At 42.5% G+C, this 21,525-nt stretch overlaps 1 protein-coding gene across 5 annotated transcripts in view; it reads right to left on the bottom strand.

Moving 5' to 3' along the window:
• Positions 1-21,525, bottom strand: part of KIDINS220 (kinase D interacting substrate 220) — an 82,021-nt gene that overhangs the window by 40,654 nt on the left and 19,842 nt on the right. For all 5 annotated transcript variants that reach the window (XM_037528554.2, XM_037528557.2, XM_037528555.2 and 2 more), the window contains exons 7-21: positions 20,141-20,239; positions 18,601-18,798; positions 15,371-15,469; positions 13,529-13,627; positions 12,193-12,291; positions 9,366-9,543; positions 7,786-7,950; positions 6,867-7,046; positions 5,892-6,057; positions 4,247-4,398; positions 3,806-4,095; positions 2,700-2,840; positions 1,796-2,039; positions 1,556-1,644; positions 411-555 (exon numbers count right to left, since the gene is read on the bottom strand). In XM_037528554.2, coding sequence (XP_037384451.1) covers positions 411-555; positions 1,556-1,644; positions 1,796-2,039; positions 2,700-2,840; positions 3,806-4,095; positions 4,247-4,398; positions 5,892-6,057; positions 6,867-7,046; positions 7,786-7,950; positions 9,366-9,543; positions 12,193-12,291; positions 13,529-13,627; positions 15,371-15,469; positions 18,601-18,798; positions 20,141-20,239 — 2,344 coding nt within the window. The remainder of the gene's footprint in view (positions 1-410; positions 556-1,555; positions 1,645-1,795; positions 2,040-2,699; positions 2,841-3,805; positions 4,096-4,246; positions 4,399-5,891; positions 6,058-6,866; positions 7,047-7,785; positions 7,951-9,365; positions 9,544-12,192; positions 12,292-13,528; positions 13,628-15,370; positions 15,470-18,600; positions 18,799-20,140; positions 20,240-21,525) is intronic.

Below are 21,525 nucleotides of genomic sequence, written 5' to 3'. Positions count from 1 at the left end.
GGCAGAGATGGTAAATTTTATCTTACATGCATTTTATTTAACACAATAAAAAAGAAAAATACATCATTTGAAACCAAAACAGAATAGCAGTGTATAAGAGCTGAATTTCAACACTTTAATTATAATCAGCTATGTGGATTAGTATAAAATTATTTTTGTACAAAGAAAAAAATAAAACCAAGAAGACATAAGAGATTTTTTAAATCACCAAGTTGTGAAAGAGCAGTGTATATCTGATGGCAGATTTCCACCGTCAAGACTAATAATGGTTCCACCAGAGAGACTCAGCGCAAATAACATGGCGTTCAGCAGAGCAAAAGGCGCACACCCAGCATGGCCTGTTCCAGAAAGTGGGCGGCCATATTAAGGTCAAAGCTCTTAGCCACTGTGACCAGTAAGAAACAAGTCACCTGTCACAGACACGATATTCAGTAATCTCCTCATGGTCTGGGGGCTTATGTCGCTGAACCAGTCCTCCGTCACCAGCAGCTTGGTGAGGTCAAAGGACATCTGCCGGGTGATGGTCCGCTGCATCTGCCTCCGGCGGTACGTGTCCTGGAAGAGGGGGCGCAGTGAGCATGGGCCATACTCCAGTTGCAGAACTTAGAGCTTTTTGAGAAGTTAATGGACATTTACTTCTAGTCAGAGAGGAATACTACATAGTAATGAAAAGTACGATTACCATTCCCGGAGGCAGAATTTTTACAGAACAAATATAAAGTAACACTAGAAGCAACTACATCCACTGCCATGGTGTAGCTGCAGACACCTTTGGATTTATAATTGGCTCACTGCCTTGAAGATTATCAGTAAGCAGAACTGTGGGAAGAAAATCCTATTCAAGTTCTTACGGGAACTCAGTATTTACAGGAATCCTGCAATAATAAAGCGAATAACCATTGTCTAATTTTAAGGATTCAGTATTTTGACTTTTAGGTTATTTTACGTGTAGCACAATTCCTCTAATTGTTCTCAACCTGCCTAGGAACCCCCACTCTTAAATTTAGTGCTAGCAGCTGCCAGCCATCATTTAACTTTGCATCCCTGCTTGTATGGAGACATCAAAATGTCACTGAAGACATGTTTTTTAAAATGTAAACTGTCCAAATTTAATGGTGGCAAATGTGAGGAACAAAACAACTCACCTGCAAGGGCCATCTTCCTGACCATAAACACGTCTGTTCAATACAAACTCCCCGTTCCCCGGGATGGGCAGGACAGAGACAACTACAGCATTTGAAAACACCCAGGTGTGGGGACGCACGGAGCCTCTATGTGGGCACAAGTGCAGACACACCTCGCAAGCGTTATGGAAGGAGGGAGGCTGTCTCGAAGAGAAAGCCACCTGGGCTAGGGAAGAGGGAGGAGCTGCTGTAAGAGTTCACAGTTATGATAGCCCAAGTTTCAGACAGCCTCTGAAACTGAAAGGAAATGCAATGATAGTTACTTTTATGACCTTCATGCAATCTGTACAAAAGCTTATTCAAGTGGTACCACCTTGGTTTTACCCAGATAATAGCAACACAAACACGCCTCAGAACAAAGGCCGCCGTACCCGTCTGTTGAGGGCTGTCTTGCTCCCGAGTTTTGTCATCTCTCCAAGGCTGTTCTGTGACACTCTTCTGTCAGCATCTTCCTGTATCCCTTAAAGAATGTTCAAGAGAGCACCATTGGTACTAAAATTCTGTTGGATAATTATTTCAAGAAACGTGAAATAACAACATTTAAAGAAGCGTCACCATAAAAACTCTAAGACTACTTCAAACCCAAAGGACTGGAGACACATGATCTGTACCTGCAGTATCCGAGCAGGGGATGTCCCCATTTGTGGTTGCAGTGACGAGAAACTTCCTCGCGTTGCTCAGCCCGCGGCTATTGAGGAAAACGGGCAAGTGGACGATGTTGCGCATGTAGTCGTGCCCGTTGATGTTTGAGTCGCGCAGCACGCTGTTGAGGTTCTGGTTTATGGCCTTTATGATGATGTGCGGGTCACTTGCAAAAATGGCGATGAACGGGCCTTTAGAAAAGAGAATCCGGACCTGCGGTAGAGGAGACGCACATGTCTAAGTTTCATTAGCCAAAGTATTAAACTATGTCTTCAAGATCTACGCTACCCTTTGGCAACTGTATTTTTAAGATAAGATTTTTTTTTTATCAAAATATTCTGTGTGAAAACAAATTTTATCAACATCTCAGTCTGTTTTGTCACCACCTGACAGTCTTTTCCACCTGACAGTGATATACCTACAAAGAAAAGAAACAAGACACCTATTTGGCGACACCTGTGACCTAGGTGCAAGGTAAGACCAGCACACCTGAGGGCCGTCTGTCCACAAGCACGAGGGACAGGTGCTCTCTCTACCTGCTACCTCTGAGGTGCCACACAGAGAGCGATGCAGACTTGGCCCTGCTGGTCCCCCACATTCACCTCTGACTCCAACCGCAAAATACCTTCAGATTTCAGAGACACTCCATCTGGGTTTTTTTCCTTACACTACAATAAGCTACAAGTGCTTACAAATGTTTGTGATAAAACATTTGCTGTGTTTCTGCATAAAGTTGGTTGTTTCCCAGCAGAACCTTCACAATAGAACCACCAGAGAAAAAAGCACCAGTCCAACTCCATTTGAGTCATTCTGGAAGTCACTCCTCTCAACTGCCCCTCTGCGGCCATTAGTTTCGGAACAGAGAGGACGCACCGTGTCCAGCATCTGGAGAACGCGGTCCTGCTCACAGGCATCCAGTCCATCAATGATGACCACCAGCCTTGTCTGATTCTGAGTGAAGCTGTCAATGGTTTTTGCCATCCTGGCCATCAATTCCACTTCACACTTAAGAACCTGTGCAAAGAAAGCGCAGAAAGCAAGGAAGACATGAAAATTAGAACAGCTTCCTAGAGCGCCTATAGGAGGTCATCTACTAGAAGAAAAGAAACCCAAAGCCAGCGTCACCGGTTGTGGTGCCACCTAAGCCTGCCCTGAGAGCATCACAGTTTACACAGAGACTTCACACGAGCTGGAGCGTTTCACCCTCACACCGACACTATGATGTAGATACCGTCACCTCCGTTTTAAAGAATAAATTGGGCTGAATGACTTACCTGCCAAGACAACATGGTCTGAATGTCAAAGGACTCAGATTTGAACACAAATCTAACTGACGCCAACTCCACACTACAACTGGCCCCAGGGGCTGCAGAAACTGTAACAGGCCCCTTTGGCTCAAAGAGCAGGACGCTATTTCATATGCGCTTATTCTACCAGGTTCTAGAGGATCCACTGCCATTAGGTAGTTTAGTAATCACCACCTGTGCAGTAACCAGCTAGCCCCTGAGTGCATTTATGAAAGTCTACTTTATGAAAGTGTGCTACTAATAGGCCTTCCTGGTGGCACAGGCGGTGGAGCGCAGTGCTGTGAAGCTGTCCGCAGCCTCTGCAGTGCCAGTTCGATCCCCGCCGGCCACGGAGCAATCCACGTGGCCCGACAAACCTCTCCTGTCTCGCCTGCTGCTCCCCTCAGCAGTGTATTTCAGACCGTCTGCCTGTTCTATTCCCCGCACTGTGAATCCTCGTACCCTTCCACACATCTGGCCTGTACCCCGGTTCTTGCATCAATAAATAAATCTTTAAAAAAAAAAAGTGTGCTATTGTTTTAGTTTTCTTCACTTTAAATGTACATTTCCGAGGTGGATTTGGAACAAAACTGAAAGGCAGCGGCTGCGGCACCGCTACAGAGCCCTCCCTGAGCCGCAGCCTCGGGCCTGTGGCGTTTTCACCTCATGCCACTTTCCAGAGCCAGTGCTTACTTTCATGAATCCTTCACTTTTCAGCTTGTGCAGTTTGGAGGCAGCATTATGGAGGCGTTTCCTTTGCGAATTCAGGAGCGAGTCCAGAACCTGCCACCACGTACGACAGTTGAGCAGGAAGGCCAGCCCCACCACAGAGGCGATGGCTATGAGGACGGCATTGACGGTCAGGTGTCTCGGGTCAACTCTGAATATAGCCAGGAGGGTGACCCCAGCAATGATGCAGCCGAAGATAAACAGGAAGATGACAAAGGATGGGAGGCAACAGGTCTTCTTCCATTTCTTCTTACCTGTAATCCGAGAGCTGGTTTTACCAATTATTTCATAGCGAGTATTTAGAAAATACTAACCATTACATCACAGCCTATGATTCTCCACCTGAGTTTGCATGCATCCTCAGTCCCACCCACGTACACAAACGCAGGAGGAGGGAAGCCCTACCCTGCGTGTCTTCAGTCTTGAACACTCGAAAGAGCCTGGTTGCCAGGAAGCCAAACTCCCGTTCACAGGCATCCGAGAGGGTGGCGATCATTTCCGCCATCGACGTCTCTCCGCCTACACTGGACAGCCTGTTGTAGTCTGTAAACAGAAACCTTGGGGGTGGGGGGAGAAGCTGTAACCTCGACGTGGGCCGTCTCTGTGTCACTCACTGCTCCATGTTTGCCTTACGTCTCTTTCGAGTGACTGTTTTTAAAACTGTGCAGGAATAGAACTTGGAACTAGGTATCCTCCATGGACAGCTTCCTTCAGAAAAGACAGTAACTAAAGCTAAATGGGCAGAGTTACATGGGAAGCCCTGATTAAAGGCAGAAGGGTTAGAAAGCCAAGCAGAGCTCAGGCAAGGGGCCCAGGTCAGGATGGAGCAAAAAGAGCCACACAGAGAAAGTTTTCTAAGCACCAGAAGAGATTAGTACCCTGGGAAAGTATTCGTCATGCCACTAAGAAATGAATGCCATTAACAGCTTCCTCATCTCCTCGAAACCAAGAGGTTGTAAAATATTCTTTTCACAGTTGTTCTTTAAAATTAACTGAATTATTTGCATTTTGAGTCTCTGGATGCTTAAGTCTGCATTTGTTCCTTTCTCCTGTCCATCTGTAACTGAAACCTCTCGGGGCAGCCGCGAAGAAGCACTGCTCTCCCAACACAGCCGGGGCTGCACTCAGCTGCTCTGCGGTCCTGTAGGGCTGTTGCGATGCTCCTGGCTTCCATGCCGTCTCATTAACTTAGTGTTCTTCTTGTTTGCTATGAAATATTTCCCCCGGTTACTTTATTCTACTGTTTTCATTTCAACTTTTCATTTTTAAATCCTCTTCTTAATAGATAATCCTAACATAAGCTTTTATCTTTATTTTTCCCTCTTATATTCAAAGTTTTGATGTTTTCTCTGGCTTGGTTTATTTGTTTTCATCTTAAATTACATATTTTTTAATCTATAATTTTTTAATTCTTAATTTTTAGTATACATTTAATTATTCTGCTAATTCTTATGAATTCCTTTTGCACTAATTTTCTTAACTTGGCTGTTTTTTTCTTTCATTTTACTTCCCCTAGAGCCCTCTACCTTTTCTGTATTCTTTGCTGACATGCACTCCACATTTTCTAAATGGTTCTGGCATACGTTTCCTATCGGAGATTAATAATAATCTTAGGCAGTCAAGATGAGAAAAAGAGCAGTTCGGAGGGCAAGTCGAGTTTCCCAAGTCACGCGCCAACAAGCGGCAGTGCTGGGACTCCATCCTGGAGTGTCTATACCGAACACTCTTCAAAGCGTATCCAGAGGACGCCAGTAGGTAACACGGGTTGCGGGGGGAGGGGGAGCAAGGGTTACACTCAATAAAATTTGGTAAACGGAAGGTAAGCCGATGGCTTTATGGAGAGAGGTCTCTGCCCCTTTAGAGTACATGAGGAGATCTAACATGGAAGTATCTCCCAAACGGATCTGACCAGGACATGTTTACTTTACTTTCATATAAAGAGTACCGAGAAACAATGTTTTGGCATGTACGCTGAGAAATGATGCATTAGAAACTTTTTACTCTTGCTTCATCTTGTTAAAGGTCACTTCTGTCAGAGGGACCAACTCACCTCACAGGTAACGCTTTCGTGGTCTGCTCTGGCAATTCGGGTGGATTCACAAACATCAGTCTGAGAAGGAGTTCCAGGTAGCCGATGTGTCTTGCCAACCTAGTGCTGAGGACCCATGCCCAATTCCAACTCTCTCCTTCCCTCCGGCCACCGAAGTAAATGACAACTGGAATTCACAGTGTGAAAGAGTACCCGAGACAGTCGTTAGTCAAGCACTGTCTTTTCTCCAAAGAGTCAAATATCAAATAATGACGAAGGCGTACACAAGTTTTTATGGTTCCTGATTTTTTCCCAACTTCCTCAATTAATTGACTTCCCCCCAGGTACAGAAGGTGTATGAAAAATGGAAAGAAAACTGTTGAATGTATGACATAAGAAACAATGAGAAAGAGAATGACTTAGATAGAAATACTCCATCATTCAGATTTAAATGTAAATGACTTTGGGCCTATCACGATTTCCAACTGTTGAAATTACCAGTTCCTCCATCAGTAGATCGCTATTTCCTTTCTGACAAGAGTCTAAGACTAGAGTGTGTTTGATTTTTTTACTTTGCCAGAGACAGCTATGAGGGATGATTTTCAAAATGAATGAAATCACTAATTAATATATAGTAAGAATTCTACCTCAATTTTTTTTTTTTTTTTTTGGTGGGACCCTCGTCGGTGGCCGTGGAATGAACCAGCGCTGCAGAGGCTACGGGCAGCCTCGCAGCCCAGCGTTCAACCGCTGCGCCACCAGGGGAGGCCCTCTAACTCAATCTTAACAAGTAGCACACTAGTTTTGAAAGCTACGTTGGCCAAGTATGGACCGAGGTCTTCAGGTCAACTGATAAAAGAGCAAAATTTATATGTTCTCAACTAATTATACGAAAATCACTGACAGATTTTAGGGCAGGTATAGCTACTATTCTAAGTAAAACACTGAGTCCTGACATTTTCTCCTGTTTAAGATAAGGTAAAAGCAAAGACTTACTAAAAAAGATGTAGAGCAGAGCCAGGAAGCTCAGGGACACTGCTATCCCAAGATTTGGGTCCACAGTGAAAGCGAACAACAGCCCAAGCCCCCCACAAAGCAGCAGGGTCAGGAACACAATGAGCCACGAGAACTGGAAAAGGGGCTCGATCTGCTGTCCTGCAAAAGTCTTCATTTCATCTGAAAGAGAAATGTTCACAGGTGAATAAAACCTTATTTTTGCTTTAAGAAATACAACTTTAAGGCCATGTGGAATTTTCACATTTTCAACCTACACACTTAGTGGCACTCACTCTCTCAATAGAAGGTTGCTGCTTGGCCGTTTTCACTGGTGTTCTCTTTTGATAAACATGAAAACCTCATTCCCTAGGGGCACACCCACCCTGTCCTACCCACTCTCCTGCTTCACGCTGAAGAAACACAAAAATTCTTTTTTATGTATTTCAAGGTCAAGATTCCGTGGATATTTCTCTTCTGTGGTTTATATTAGACAAAGTATTGCTCCCACACACAAAACTAGAAATCATTACTTTGCTGTGTATCTTCAAACTCCCCGTCACCACCTTCCTCTCTCGTTACCACCTTCCTCACCTTTTCTTCCTCCAATCACATTGAGAATCGCTTATTAAAGGTGCGTGTGTTGAGTCCAAATAAGTCTCAAATGCAACATTTTTTCCAGACACTCAGCAAAAAATTTCCCAGCCAACACTGAAGAATGACCTTGAAGAATGAGCAGGATTTTCCCAAGCAAAGGGTGTGCATGTCGGGCAGGAGGTGGTGGGGGCTAACCAGGAAAGGTGCCCGTGCAGTATACACACGCACACACACCAGACACAGACACAACACGCACAGCTCTGTCTTCCATGGCTGCAGGGAAAACCGTGTACACATGCAGACTTTGTACAGATGCACCTTTTACCTTCTAGTTTCTTGAGCAGGAAGGATTTCCCGCTGCCCCACTGTGCGTACAGGCCCACACAGATGGGCGGCTGCATGGTCGGTTCACTGAGGATGTCAGCCAGGGCGCTGCTGTACAGGTCATAACCCAGCATGTCGCCATCTGTCTCGGTGGGAGACAAGTGTCCTGCAAGTAAAAACACACATATCCTTACATTAAAAAGTGATATTACCAGCAGAAAGGAATGTTAATCCTCATTTACCAACTGTTTCTTTAAATAGAGAAAAAACTGATTTTAAATGGCCAGGCTCATGGAAAAACAGGCTCAGAGATTCTTAGATACTTTTTCAAAGGAGTTAAGATTATTATCAGATGTGCTATTCTTAAGTACAACCAAGCAAGAAAAATGCTGTCAAATTGTGACACAACCCCTTCTTACCCGTCAATTACAAGATGCGTTTCAATTTCAGAGATTAAAATGTGGAATAACGTGCATATTAGAATCAATAAAATGGCCATTAAAACATAAACTAGTATATAGAAATAAATTTATTCTATGTCTCGTGTGATCTCAGGTCGAAGGCACCCAGGGCCACGGGACATATCTCACAGAGCCTGCAGCCGAGGTCTCAGGCATATTATATCCTTTATAATTCTATCATAGGGTGGTTTTTCATTGTTAATTTTCTGGCATAAAGTGGCATTTAAATATTTTTCTAATTCTCACATTCATTCTATTTCAAAGTGAATGCAGCTTTACAGCTTTGTGAAGGCAGCAGGAGAGGTCGCTCTCATCAGCGTCACCTGTTGGTAACTGGAACTAATATCTCTTTTCACGTTTTAGTAGAAAATTGTCCCGTATTTCGAAACACCACATGTTAATGATTACCATCTCTCATGCGTTCTTTCAATCAAAATGTATTTCAGTTCAATATTCAAGACATTATGCTAGATACTACAGAGAATGCAAAGGTAAGAAGAAGAAAAAAAAATCTCTGCCCTGAAGAACTTTCTGGAAGGGAGAAAAATCCTAAAAAAAAAAAAATAGAATAAGAGATCATAAGAATTAAGATTAAAAGGGAAATATAAACACAAGTGCTGAAGTATCAGAATGAGGCAAAAGTTGCATGTGGCTAAGTAGATCAGGGAAGCTCATCGAGAAGAGGCCTAATGACAAAGGTCTAGGAGACAGTCATCTCGATAAAGAAAGGACATTCTTGGGGATGGAGAGGTCGCAGCTGTGATAGTGACAGTACAAGCAAAAGTACAGAACTCTAAGCACTGGAGTCACATTCAGGAAAGGCTTGATAAAAGCACAGAGAATACCTGTAAGAATAATGGGGAGGAAAGATTTTTAGAAAAGCAGGCTGGATTAGAATTCTTAAAAGCCAGTTGATGACTGAAAATATTTAATTTAGAATATTACAATACAGTGCAAAGGAGCTTAGGATAGGGAGTAGTTCTCCAACGAAGATAATAATTTTCTCAACATTGATATTTTTCATTGAATAATAAATACAAAACTGCTGTTGGCCTCTTAATTTTTGCATTTTTGCATTCATATATGAAAAGCTTGATCAGGAACAAAACCCAATACTTACTGGCTCCAAATATTTGAGTTAAGATACTTTTCTGATGGCTACAGTCAATGTTGTAGGGGGTCTCCCCTGCTTTGTTGGGCCTATAGAGCAACCGTCCATCTTTGGGATTTCTTAAAAGAAGTTCTGCCAGTTTCCGACTCCTCCCACGAATAGCAATATGCAGGGGAGTGTCTCCTTTCTGTAAAACAGAGGCAGGAAGCTTGAACTTTCACGTATTTCATATATAGTATACAGAGAGTAACAACTACAGAAAATCTGAAATTTTCCCATTTTTTATGTGGAGTATATACAGAGCATGAATTTCTATCTCTATCTGTTCCACAATTTCTTTGTCTCATCTCTTTCCTAGCTGTTCTTGGATATAATTTATTCCACACCCTCTGGAGTGAAGGTTTTTCTTCCCCCCCTCCCCACAACTCCAAGAAGCAATAGACTTTCTCCCTGCAGCTCCTCCCAGGTCACAGACCCACTTCCATCACAGGTTAACAAACATCCATCATCCAAATATTTATCGGCCTGGGATGTCAACTACCTTCCTCAGTTTACATCCTACTGCACAGCTTTCTCCTCCATTTGTCTCCATAGCTCCTGACCTGTGCGGACAGCCCATCTGACAAGTACGAGCTCGTCTGCTCCTGTGCCCCGTCCACCCGACACTGCTCTACTGAACCTAAACTCCCGTCTCCACTCTCCCCCTCGTGACACCCGGCCTCTGGCCTCGACCGCCTCCCACTCTCCTCCCCCTTCACTTGTCCCTCACATCAACCCGCTTCTCCCTTGATTAGCCTCTCCAATCACATGGGTGTCGTTTCCAACACTAATTTAAACAATATGTTTTTTTAAAAAAAAACCCACTTCCGTTTAAAGATTGCCCTGTCGCTTTTATCCCACAAGCACCTAGAGGGAAGACAACTGACCAGAAGCTAACACTTGAATCGCTCCCTCCCCGTCTCCACCGCTCTCTCTAACACAAAGTGAAACGGCCTGGAATATTGGTCCATGGCGTCTAGGCCTTATGTTGATTTTGAGTTTCCTCTTCTTCCTCAGGTCCACTTCTTCCTTTTCTGTGTTCTCTTCCTACCCCCGAAACAGGGTGCAACTACGGACTGAGTTCAGTCCACATAAGGCACTGTGCTGGGTACTTTGGAGGACACACCAATAGAAGACGTGACTCAGAAGCTTCCAGTGTAACGGGAAGAGAGGGAATATGCACAATTATGAAACAACTCGAAGGTGACACAGGCCAGGGAGAAGTAAAGTTCTGACCCCAGCGTTCATCTTTGCTCCCACTCATGACCCTAATCACGGTTGTGCAATGCTCACCACTCAGTGGCCGATGGCCCGGGCCCATGGCGACGCTCACTCTCTGCCTGACTCTGGCCCTACACTTCCCAATGCCTGCTGGCCTCAGCCTCCTGGACGTCTTATTAGCCCTGGAACTAAACGTACCCACACTGGATTTCGTCCTCTCATTTCCCCCGCTCAACCCCATTTCTCATCTCCCAACGTGTGAGAGGGCAAAAACGTCACTTTTGCCACATAACAAAATTTCTGGAAAGACATTAACTCACCCCACCACTATACTGAAGATAGAGAGATCAGTGGTGGGCGAGGCAGAAGTAATACTAATCCTCACTCTTAAACATATTTGTATAAAACCCTCCGATGCAGAGCCAGGTTCAAGATTTCTACAAATCTGTATATCTAAATGCGGCAGGACAGGCCTTATCTGACCCTGGGGCATGTGGTGAGTGAATGAAAACCTGTTCCAGGTCTCATGTGTATGAACTTGCCCCGGGAAAAGCCACATACAAAGGACACCAAGCCCTCCGGAGCCTCCCCGAGTGTGAAACACGGCATATCACAGAATTTACAAGGCTACATGAAGGTAAAGGCACTTAGCACAGTGATTTCTCAGTGCAGGTGAGGGAGCCGCCCTACAAACGAGACAGCGGCAGAAGAGAAAAACCAACCATACAGGAAGTCCTCTATAAAGCCAAACAATACCCAATTTCAAAACCTCTACTTTATGTCTATCCTCATCTCCACTTACAAGTTTCCCTTTTTAAAGAAAAAACTATATTAACATGATAATAATAGATGCAATCTCCTTTGAAATAGTATTGTTACCTGATTTTAAAAGAAGCAGAAAAATACATATGGAGCTTGTTTTTCAATCGCCTCATAAATGATAGAAAGGTAAGCCTCAGTCTACTAGGGAGTAGGAAAAGCCAAATCCTATCAGGTATTCACAGGGAAAGATGCGTGATACTTCTTACTTCTCACATAATCAATTCACTTCTTTTCTGGGGGGAATTCACTTTGAAGCAGAGAAAGAAGCCTATTCAAAATGAAAACAAACTAAAACCAAGAATCAATTCTATGTGAAATATTAAGCAATTTAAATTTATTTCAGAAAAGACAAAAATTCCGCTGAAAGGATCGTGAAGAAGACACATGGCAGAACGTTTTCTCTTCTGCCAGTGAGGCATAAATGCCAGTCTGCTCTGAGTGTCCCCAGCCCCTGGGACCCTCTCCTCTGGCCTCTGTGACGAGCTCTGCACCTGGTGATGCCCTCCCCAGACGGTGGCCAGCAGCAGCTCCCCATCACCAGAATGAGCACCAGAAGGGAAAAGTCTCTTCAGAAGGGTGCTCGGTCTGCCCAGTCCCCAGCACTGTGTAGAATAGTCAAGAAAATATCACAGTCCCAAATCCCACACATAAAATCTCAGCAAATAATCTCTCCTGCTAAGAAACCCACCAGATACGCAGGTCAGGCTACCAGTGATGGCCTTTTCCAAAAACCCACACCCGGCACAGGGTTTACCTTATCTATGGCTGAGACCTTGGCTCCCTTATCCAGCAGCAGCTCCACCACTTCAATGTTTCTCATCTTGGTAGCCTTTATAAGCGGGGTCTCACCATCCTGTGGGCACAGATAAGAAAGTACCAGCTCATAACTTTACTCCTACAGGTTTAAAGTCATAAAAATGCACATGTCAAGAATTTAGACAACTAATTCTGGAATCAGTCTATAGTGAAAATATTCAAAAGAAAACAGAGTTTTAAAAACTAATAAGAAAAGTGCTCCTTTTTTAAAGACAACCAATCATTTACACCAAAGTCATTCTCTATCACTCAGTCCCGTATGGGGGTACCCAGCCACTTATGAGCCATTTCTGGCACAGGTGCCTGCCCCCTACTGACCTCTGGGGCACCACCAGGCCGCAGCCCAGCCAATGTCCAGTAAAGATGCAGTCTAGACTTTCAGGAATGGATACCAGCTACACGTCAGTTCTCTGTGCACCCAAGGACCCGTGTGGAACAGGGAATCAACTTGATACAAGCTGCCTGTCTTTGGGAACCCTCAAGCATTTGTGACTGCTTTCCAATCAGATTAAGGGAAACAGGAAGAGCCCACAGTTCAACACTGAATTAGAAGGAGAGAAAGCTGGCCAGAAGCCACAGTGGTGACAGTGGCAGACAGACAGGTGCAAAAGAAAAAGAAAAAGATTACCGGGGAGCCACCTGCAGATGAGAAGATACCCCCGGAAACCTGCCTCCCTACAGTCGTGGGCCTTCATGACAGGCAGAGAGATGCGGGTCCAGACCTCTAGCAGATGAAACGGGAATGTCTCATGGGTAATTCTATAGTTTGCTTTATTCATTACGAATTCTGACGCTTCCATCCAGACTTAAAATATATTCTCTGTGGAAAACTATTACACTTAAGGCCAAATACAATCACTTAAGTCTGAAACAGTTTTAAATTTTTCAAAAATACTTGAGTAAAACAGACTGAGGTGGCTGACTGGGAGAACCGATAACCCCTCATAACAGTCTTTTAAATGGAAATGGGGCATTTTGAACAAAAGGACCATAAAAAGATTCCAGGGAAACAATCTGTCCATAATTTAGAAGTAATACTGGATTCTCCAAAAGTACAAAACTGAACTAGCAAATTACATACATTTTGTTGCAAATATACAACTTCAGAAAGCATATAAAATCCCTAAATTTAGTATAGAACATTACCAGTAAAAAAAAAAAAAAAACAACAAAAAACAGTATAATTCCAATATCAAGCAAGTATGACTGAGAAGCCCCACCAGTACTGGCTAGTCAGCTGCAGGCGCTGCCGAGACGGGAGACATCATCCCTACCTTTGTGCATATCTCGGTGTCGGGATTGCACTGCAAGATGTCTCTCACCATTGCTGCATTTCCTTTCTCAACTGCCCAGTACAAAGCAGTTTTGTTGTCCTGTATATAAAAAAAAATCAACAGTCACTTCATATAAAATACAATATTAAAATCTGCTACTTATATCCATGAAACATAGTTATTAACATTTGTCAGAAATTATTAACTGATCTCACCAACAGGCAGCGTGGTGGGAAGAGTGAGGAATCTTTTTCCTATCTTAGATTTACTTTGAGCAATTCCTGTAAAAGCAGCCCAGGGACCACCTGACACAGCGGCCCGGAGCCCACCAACGGGCCAAGGAGCCCCAACCCTGTCACAGCCGCAAGGGGCCTCTGACCTCTGCATTTCCTCTCCCAATCTTTTCAAAAGACAAACAGAATGTACCACACAAACATAAGGTGAATAGTTTTTATCATCTTTATCTTTCTTACCCTCCACCCACCCCAAACTCACAAACAGGTGGTGATCAGATCCTTTAAAATCCTATCTAGTTCGAAAACCAAAACTTAACCCTGAAAGCAGAGCTGGAAAGCAACAACAGAGCAGATTAAAATGTAGGAAATAGGACTGGAAGACAAAGGAGTTAAGTAAAAGTCTAGATAGGTAATCCCATAATCATCTTCTAGCTAAGTATTTTAATCCAAAAAATAGTGAAGGTCGGCTGTGCCACATTCACTTCCTATGCCGAATTTTCCCCAATAGAGACCCCCCAAAAACGCACACTAGCTCCCACCTGTCTTACGAGGCCACTCAATCATCGCTGGCCCTCCCTCCCTTTCCGTTTCCACATCAGTCTCCCCGCTACCTGGCTCTCTCGCCAGCTAAGGGGTACTGCGTGTCCCATTCCCATTTCCTTGAGTTTTCTCACCCTATTCATCTACCAGCCCTGCCTGAAATACTCCATCTTCTTTTTCTCTACCTATCTAAACCCAACCTTTCTTTCAGACTTAGCTCGAGTTCTACCTTCTCTCAAAAGCCTTCTTCATGCCCACCTTCCCCACCTCTAGACAAGTGCGTTTTACCCTTCTGCTGGGTAGGTAGCCAACTGCAGAAGCTCTGACACCACAAGTGGCATCACTTTTCTGATAAACAAAACAAACTAAAACCTACCACCAAAATCCATGTTTCTTACAGTAAATTAAGTACCTTATCACACTTGACATAATAGTCATTAGTTTGATTTTCAAATGCATTTGGATACAGGCTAAATACAAGGAAAAACTGAGTAGACATTTAGACTGTTCAAAAGTAAAATGGGGTATCAGTCAGCACAGAACTTTTTCAATCTAAAGTTCCTGAAATATTGGATATATCCATATCTTTAGGCAGTCTGTGAATTATGACTGCCTTAAGCATAGCCACAGGTACAACTAAGTAGTCATGGAACAGGCAAGCAAGATGGGAAAATGGAGAAAGATAAAACAAGCAGAACAATATATGGCTGAAGAAGGAAAAACTGAAGAAAAATATTAAACAAAATAAATAAGTCCCATACACTCAAAGTGCCACTAACTATCTAAGTCTCCTAAGCTACTTACTTCAGTACTGAGTACATGTACACATTAGTAAGGGGGGCATATCTGAAAAACATGAGCTGTTTTTAATTTGCTTCTATAAATCTGACTTGACATTAATAAAGAAATTTCATAACAAAACTTCATAACTTAATAATGTAGGCATCCATTAAATATATTAGGGTTTACTAGTTTATCTCCATATAAAGTTGGAGAATGACATTATGAGCAGCCTACATATATATATGTATATAAAACAACTAATTATGCTCAAAGATAACAGTACCTGTCCTCTAATGTCTATATCAGCATATTTTTGAAGAAGTGCTCGAACAATTTCCACATGACCGCCTCTGACAGCACCAATCAGCACAGTGTCCCCACTCTAAAGAGACAAAACGCAGGGAATTGATGAGAACATACAGTACTGTTTTAAAAGTTCAGACTAATCATTTATTAATAGATTTTCTCTGTAAATTTCTTAAAGAATTTCTTAATAAAAGATTAGTTAATATTAAAACCTGGTATTACTAGGCCGGAAGTAAGAGACAAAGGACTTTCACTTCTCAAAAAAGCGACTTTGGGGCCTCCCTTGGTGGCGCAGTGGTTCAGCGCTGGGCTGCGAAGCTGCCTGCAGCCTCTGCAGCGCCGGTTCGATCCCCGGCCGCCGGCGAGGGTCCCACATGGCGTGCAGACCTCTCTTGCCGTGCCTGCTGCTCCCCTCAGCAGTGTATTTCTGTCGTCTGCCTGTTCTGTTCCCCGCTCTGGCTCTGTTCCCCACCCTCCTGCGCTTCTGACTGTACCCAGTGCTTGTATAAATAAATAAATTTTTTTTTTTTAAAAAAAAAGAAAGCAACTTTGGAATTCTACAACAAAACAAGAGGTGATAGTCTTTGAAAGTAACCTCCTAATACATAAGTAAATTAAATAAAAATGATAGTGTTTGTCAAAGAATTGGGTGAACATTCGGAAACTGTATCATACAAATCCCTTAGAATAATGCTGAGGAAAGCAACAGTCACTAAAAAAAGGGAATTGAAGAGTCAGAGCCATAAGCTGGTCATTAACCACAACTGACGAGAGAGGGTGAGAAGGGTGGTCCCCAGACCAGCACCCACATTCTAGACAGTAAAGGCCCATAGTACAGAAGATGGTTCATTCCCAGTATGCGATTTAAATGAAGTTCATTCAGAGGGACATCTCTTTGCCCTGTAATTATCCTCACCCAACAACTCCCATTATTAACTGTATCTTCCCACTACTACAAATGCTGTAAATGGCCATTTTGGCAATGGGTATAAATATTTTATTATTTATGCCAAAGTACAAATCAATTGTAAGGACTCAGCTGGGTAAATCTATGAGCATGGCCCATGTCAATTCCAAATGGACCCCAATAGGCTAGAAATCAAGATGCAGGTCCTTCAGGATTATTAAGTTTAGTGCCACTGTGTAGTCTCTCAGCTAATACTTTCAAAGTAGAAACAAACCCAAGGCAGATAAATTTCAACTGAGAAGGTTAATCATAAAATGGGTTCAGACGAGTAAATTAACAGGGCAATTTACTGCTTGCTACATGCCATGCACTGTCCTAGCGCTGGGACACAAGACAGACCTTGCCTCAGCCCTGGGAGAATTCACAGTCAGAGGAGAAAAATCAAACAATGGCTACGTGAGTAAATTGAAACAGTGACGTGACGGAAAGCAGCCAGCTACTTTAGACTGGACACAGAAGACCCTCTGGGGCAGCCATATTAAGCTGAGATGGGAAAAAGGAACAGCCAGCAGCCACGACAACTGATAACATCAGTGTTCCAGACAGCACACGGCTGTTACAGAGGCCCAGGGCAGCAACCAGCACAGTGTGTTCAAGAAAGAAAGGAGAAAAAATAATATGGCCGCAATCTACTCAGAAGACCAGGTAGAAGTGGAACAAATGAGGACCAAGAATGAGTCCAGAACAATGTCGTCATGTAGTGTCAACAAACTAGAAAGGTGACATTTGTCCTGTGTGTGAGAGGACAAAGGAGTACATGTGAGATTCATCACTTTGAAGATCACTCTGAGAACCATATGGAAAACAGGAGACAACAGGAGAACCATAAGTCGGGATGCGGCTGCCACACGACTATTTCTAGTCACACGTGCAGCAGCAGAACCAGAGCAATGAAGTCAGTCCTGGGCTAGAACCACCTCCACCACCTGCAGTGCGTGACACCAGCTGGTCGCTTTAACTTTGTTGAGCTTTGTGGGGTTGTCGTGAGAATTCAGTGCAGCAGACCTTAACTATTTTAGCTTATTAAATCCTCTCGACAACCTTGTAATACTCAATAACATCCCGTAGTAACTTGATAGGTATTTTAGAGTTGAAATAATTTAAACTAGTTGTCTCCCATAATACCTGGCACATAAAAACCACTTATAAGTTAGTTTCCGGCCTTCCTGGTGGCCCAGGGGTTAAGTCTCAGCACTGCCACCACTACAGCCTGAGTTCGATCCCCAGCCAGGGAATTACCCACATGGCACACAGACCTCTCCTGCCGCCCACTGCTCCCCTCAGCAGTATATTTCAGTACATCCGCCTGTGCTGCTCCCCACTTTGTCTCTGGTGAGTCTTCTCACCCCCTTCACCTCTGGCCTGCACCTCAGTTCTTCTATGCAAAAATTAATAAAATTTTAAAATAAAAGTTAGTTTCCTTCCCCTACTGTGTGCAAGCACACAAGGTCCCTTGAATTAGGAAAGGAAATGTATATGTAGTTGTTTACTAACTTATACTTGTCTCACTTTTAAAAAACTCTGTTCATCCTGGGCTTTTTTTTTTTTTAAATATTCTGTTGCTATAACAATGGGAGATGGCAGTTTGGACTAGAGAGTTGGTGGTGGAAAATAAAAAAAGTTGACAGAAAAAGGAGACGTTTTGGAGGTAACATCAATGGAACCAGCTAAGGAATTAGATGTGGTAGGTGAGAGAGAGCGAAATCAGGGCTAAGGTGTAGAGCTGGGCTTTAACAACAGGTGGCAGTGCCATTTACCACACGGCGGAAACCGACGGAGAGCAGACTGGGTGTGCAGCACACAAAAGAGCTGGTTGGCCTTAAGTTTAAAAAACCCATTAGACATTCAAGCAGACAGAGTGCAAATGGAGTTCTGAGAAGAGGTTAAAGAAAGAGATACAACTAGGAAATTCTAAGTCTCAAGTTGGTGCTGAAAGTGAACATTAGGTGAATACGAGTCAGGAACGAAACCCGCAGCAACATACACCAGTGACTGCACAGACTATCAGCACATTTTCAATAACTATTATTATGTGACAAAAATTTTCAAAAGTCCCTTCACAAAAATTAAATAGCTTTTAACTTAACAGTTAATGAATAGTGCTTAAGAGTTCTAAAGGTAGAAATAAAACTTATTTTAAAACAAACATATGCCACACACAAATAATGCCGAAAGGCAGTGAGAAGGCAATAATCCCCTCAGTGTCACCCCGAGAACACAGCTTTCAGTAGGTGGCGCACCCTGTCAGGTATGTTCACATATGTGCCCGCGTCCAGCAGATCCTGGACAATCTCTGTATGTCCCTCCTTTGAGGCAATCATCAAGGCTGTATTGCCGTCTTTATCTGTTAAATTCACGTTTGGATTCCTCTTCAAAATTTCTTTCACTGACTGCGTGTAGCCGCCTTTCACTGCCACGATGAGGGCGGTCATTGAATTCTAAAAAACAAAACCCAAGAAATTCACAATCCTAGAAAAACATAAGATGTAAGTCATTTTCAAAAAAGATGTTTCCAAATAGGTAGCCTATTATTAACAGTTATTTTTAATAATAAAACACTGATCTGAATAACCAAACAGATAGCAAAATGGCCAGGAGGCATGTTTTCCATTTTTGAAGGTACATGAATGCTTTTAGGTCATTAGGACTGTTATGACATTAAATTCTTTAAATGATAATCTTAAATTGAACTCATGGGCAATGAACAAGCCCTCTCACTAAAGTATAAAATATAAAATAGTTAACAAGATGACTCAAAATTAAACATAACTGATTAAATAATCCAAAGTAAGGTGACTCAATCTTCAAAGAATTTTTATAACAAAATAAAATCTAAAGAAAAAACTGAAGTAAAGCAATGAATTAACAGGTACAGGATATTTGAATGAAAGTATAATATATTCTTCTATCTTTCATAGTGATCTAGAAACCACATTTTTAAAAACTGCCTTATTTTTTGTGGCTCTTTTTAAAACTGCACTTCTCTATTACAAAAAAATCAACTAATAGAAGAAACTGACTTGTTATCAAAAGCACTACAATTGCTTGAGGTTTTGATCTATTTTGAGGTGTCATACGGTTTCTTTACAGAACTATTTCAGCCCCCAAAACTAAGCTTATAATTTTCACATGTTAAAATAACAAAGCCTTTTTAAATTCGTTAGCAGTGAATAAACAGGAACATGTCACTTTTCAGAAAGGAGGCACATGACCTCCATGGCTGAGAATCACAGTCATCTCTGCAGAGCTCTAAGACATGACACACTCCTTCAAGTTCAGCAGTTAGTAGCTTCTGCCCATGTGGAAAACAGGAGAGCATGGCTGATGTGCCCATAAGCAAGTATGATCTGGAGCTCACGCTCATTCCATTGTAGCTGGAGATTTGGTAATTCCTCCTCCCAGCACCCCTCCTGGTCCATCTCAAGATAAAATAATTATGTGAAAAGCAGTCTGTACTGTTTCTTGTACACAAATGCATTTCCTTTAGCCACATTCTTATATGCTGAAGGGAAAAGTAGTTTTTAGTCTCCCAAAATTTATATGCATTAGCAATAGATCCTTAAAAGCATATATTTATAGTATCTATTACCTATAACCTATAAAATTGTATATATTATCTCTATATTTCTCAGGATAATAGAAAGAAAATGTTTGCTTATCCACGTATCACTTAGGAACTGTAGGGAAGCTTTCCTAGGCATAGACTAAGGCAAACTATTACCTCTTAAAACTCAAAAGCATGTCCGTATCACCAGGGGTGAAAACAGGAAAGATACTCACAGCCCCCTCCTGATCAACATCCGCTCCCATGGCCAATAAGTGCTTTACACATTCCAGATGGCCCTTCCGTGCAGCCCAAACCAAAGGGGTCGTTCCATACTATTAAAACAAACAACAAATTATTTTCAGACATCACCTAAAAGAAACAAGCTCTCAACATGAATTTTGATAAAAATCATACTTTGAGTATTCTAAGGTTACTATTTACACCAATCATAATTCTAATCCTAGATAAATCGCATTCTCTCCATTTCATTTCTTCTGAATAGACGACTAACCACTGCATGAAATATCTTTCAACCAATTTAAAATTTGGTAATTAGTGATAAGTTAATTTTCAACAACTATTATTGTTTCTCATACCTTGTGAAATACAATTTAAAGTCCAACAGTGTGATTATAGGCAAAAATAGAAACAACTGAGTGCCGAACATAGTTCTCACTACTTTAGAAGGGTTAACTCACATAATCCTTAATGCTAGGGTAAACACCCAGTACCACACTTTCACAAGTGAGCAAACCAACTCTATAAATCAATAATTTCCCCCACATCATCAGACTTTTCTTGATTCTCTCAGTACAAACTCATCTTGGTTTCTCCTATCCTAAAAAAAGAAAAACTCTTCCAACAAGTTATCCTCTTAAAATACTTTCAGACTTGCAAAATAACTTATAATGACTACTTTCAATTTCTTACCAACGCCTCCTTGAACACTAGTATTTTCTATGAACATTATAAGAACCACTGTTGGTACCAACGGTCACCTAAACACCGAATCCAGACATCTTTCTCGCGTACTTACTTTCTTCCTAAAAGCTCTGCATTTCTGAAGACTAGTGACTGCCTTTTACACCTTGAACTTTAAATTTATTAGTCATCTTTGACACTACACCAAATTCTTCTACCTCGGGAGACCCAGGAATAATCAGCTTGTTACCCATCTCAGTCATCACTACTCGTCCGGGCTAGCAAACCCGCCCTCACGTCGCTCCAGAAAGCAGCCCGTGCAGACAGCCCTCTCCAGTCAGAATCTCTATGTCGACTCATGGCAGGATTCCTGCCACCATAGGTGCTACCATCACTTCACCGTCAACACATCCAAAACTGGCTGCCTGTCCCTTTGCTAGAAAATCAGTTCCCATGGAAACCTTCTATTTCTGTTAGCAATAACAGCAATAACTCCTCCCACATTGCACTATTAAATAATGATTTTTTTCCCCTAAAATATCACTTAGTGTCAATCTACTACTCAGCCGCCCCAATGATGTCCAGCGACTCTAGGACAACGTCCAGTCTCCCCAGGCAGGACTCCCAAGGCCTCCCTCTAGGTGACTCCCCCTCAGGCCTGTGTCCTCACAGCTGTTCTCCGATCTCTCGGATCTAC

The sequence above is a fragment of the Talpa occidentalis genome, unplaced genomic scaffold (assembly GCF_014898055.3).
Source record: "Talpa occidentalis isolate TD23 unplaced genomic scaffold, MPIMG_talOcc4v2.1 talOcc4.5, whole genome shotgun sequence".
Lineage (NCBI taxonomy): Eukaryota > Metazoa > Chordata > Mammalia > Eulipotyphla > Talpidae > Talpa > Talpa occidentalis.
Note: the sequence above shows the minus strand (reverse complement) of the source record. Positions and strands in the feature narration are given on the sequence as shown.